Source organism: Octopus bimaculoides, chromosome 9 (assembly GCF_001194135.2).
Source record: "Octopus bimaculoides isolate UCB-OBI-ISO-001 chromosome 9, ASM119413v2, whole genome shotgun sequence".
Taxonomy (NCBI): domain Eukaryota; kingdom Metazoa; phylum Mollusca; class Cephalopoda; order Octopoda; family Octopodidae; genus Octopus; species Octopus bimaculoides.
Genome location: NC_068989.1, coordinates 22,184,031 through 22,186,472, shown reverse-complemented (window position 1 = coordinate 22,186,472; position 2,442 = coordinate 22,184,031). Strand labels below are relative to the sequence as shown.

General features: G+C 36.4%; 1 protein-coding gene across 1 annotated transcript in view; it reads right to left on the bottom strand.

Moving 5' to 3' along the window:
• The window catches only part of LOC106868016 (atrial natriuretic peptide receptor 1), a 100,713-nt gene that overhangs the window by 80,225 nt on the left and 18,046 nt on the right, over window positions 1–2,442 (bottom strand). Inside the window, exons 8-9 of the mRNA XM_052970332.1 lie at window positions 933–1,033; window positions 583–679 (exon numbers count right to left, since the gene is read on the bottom strand). Coding sequence (XP_052826292.1) covers window positions 583–679; window positions 933–1,033 — 198 coding nt within the window. The remainder of the gene's footprint in view (window positions 1–582; window positions 680–932; window positions 1,034–2,442) is intronic.

Genomic DNA, 2,442 nt, shown 5'->3' with positions numbered 1-2,442 from the left:
ATATATATATATATATATATATATAATAGTACTTTTATATAAGCTTAAAGCTTATAGCGATCACCGTGCAATTCAGTTTCCGCCTGATGAACCCACTCACAATGCTTTGGTCGGCCTTGGGTTATAGTCGAAGACTTTTGCCAAATGTACCGCACTGTGGGACCGAACCCGAAATCATCGGTTGTAAAACAAGCTTCTTAATCACACAACCATTATATTCTGATATTCTTTTTCTAGTTTTAGTCACAGAAGCTTGATTTAGAAGTTCACTTAACAGCTATGAAATTTGGGGCTTGATCCCACCATTGCGCGGCACCTTGAGCAAGTGCATTCTGTCATAGCTTCGAGTCGACAGAAGCTTTCTGAGAAATATTTTGACAAAACTCTGTTGAAGCCCGTCGGAGTTATCGTTCCTGTTCAGGAGTATTCGATGTTACCTATCGCTCGGTTTAACACAACGACCTGGGTCTTTAGTGTTTTTCGTGGAGTTCTCACTTACAAACACTCAGACATCGTAACGGGTGTAAGAATAGCTTCCTTTCTCTCTTCCACTCTCCAGCCTTAGTCATACAGTGCACCTACCTGACTGTCAGACTTTTTATTCACAGTGGAAAGGCGAATTTCGTTATAATCTACTTTCCAAAGCATCTTCGCTAATTCTTCCTCAAATATACGCCGTCTGTGATATCAAAGAAAATTTAACTGTTATCCTAAGTCATTACTATGAAAAGACGTACGAATACGAATATAACGTTTATTTGAAGCTATACGACAAATATTAGCGTACAATAGTATGCATTATCTACCAATATCTTTTTTTACTTATGCACATTCTCACACACACATATATAATGATATAATGTGTGACGTGTATTTTAAAACATTAGCTGTTTATAATAACCACTTCTGCTTTGCCTTAGTCTCTCAAATACTTGATAGAGTTGTAGGAGGCGCCGTCATGAGACGGCGAGTCTTGGACAGTTTTTTGACCTGGAGGAGCCAATTCTTCTTCAGATCTAACTACGGGCGATTTCTTCCCGAAGAGATGAAGTCCGACAGACAGAAACAAATAGAAGAATCAATTCTTGTACAGGACTGGTACTTTATTTATTGACCCCGAAAAGACAAAAGAGAATGTTGGCGTCTGTAAGATTTGGATACAGAACATACAGAATCAGAACGATTACTGCAAAGTAATCTACATGTCTGCGACAACTTCTGCAATCGACTGCCATATAATAACCGTTACAGTTGTATGTATGCATATATGTATGTATGTATGTATGTATGTATGTATGTATGTATGTATGTATGTATGTATGTATGTATGTGTGTGTGTGTGCGTATGTATGTATGTATGTATAGATAGATAGATAGATAGATAGATAGATAGATAGATAGATAGATAGATAGACAGACAGACAGACAGAAAGACAGACAGGCAGGCAGACAGGCAGGCAGGAAGACAGACTGACAGACAGACAGACAGACAGACAGACAGACAGACAGACAGACAGACAGGCAGGCAGACAGACAGGCAGACAGACAGACAGACAGACAGATAGATAGATAGATAGATAGATAGATAGATAGATAGATAGATAGATAGATAGATAGATAGATAAGGATTTCGTTTAGGCATAGGGATAATAACGACCAGTTGCTAGAACTCAATTTACATATTCTTTCGAGTAAAGCATTGGACAAATACAACGCGTAATGTTAATCGATGAATGATAAGGGAACAGCAATCACAAAATCAACTTCATTAACTAACAGCTATTTCTGCTATAAAAAGCAATACTCTCTGTTGGGAATCCTCGAAGGCATTAAAATAAAGTGTATATTATTTCGATATACATGCATACATACATACATACATACATATATGTGTGTGTGCGTGCGTGCGCGCGTGTTTGTAGGTATGTATATATATTACATGCATATATATATTCATACATAAGTACATACATACTTACATACTTACACACACACACACACACACACACACACATTAATCAATGAAATTCCAACTTAGTCTGATTTTCACGCTTTAGTATCTGCAATTTTTACAATTTTACAATACTGGAATAAGCTAGTACTTTCATGCGTTACGCAATCATCAGGTTTATGCAATGACAGTCGTGTTTCACAAATGACATTATACAACTTGGCTGGCAACAACATGTGAAGATTATGTGATTGACACAGTTGTCAGTTGTGGAACACAACTGTCACTAAATAAACCTGGTGATTGCGTAACGTATGAACGTATTAGTTTATTTCAATATTGTAAAATTGTAAAAATAATAAAAACTGAAAATCAGACTAAGATGATATTTCATTGATTAATATATTGTTCTATACACAATCATACGAACTCGGATATCTATCTATCTATCTATCTCTCTGTCTGTCTGTCTGTCTACAGATATATATATA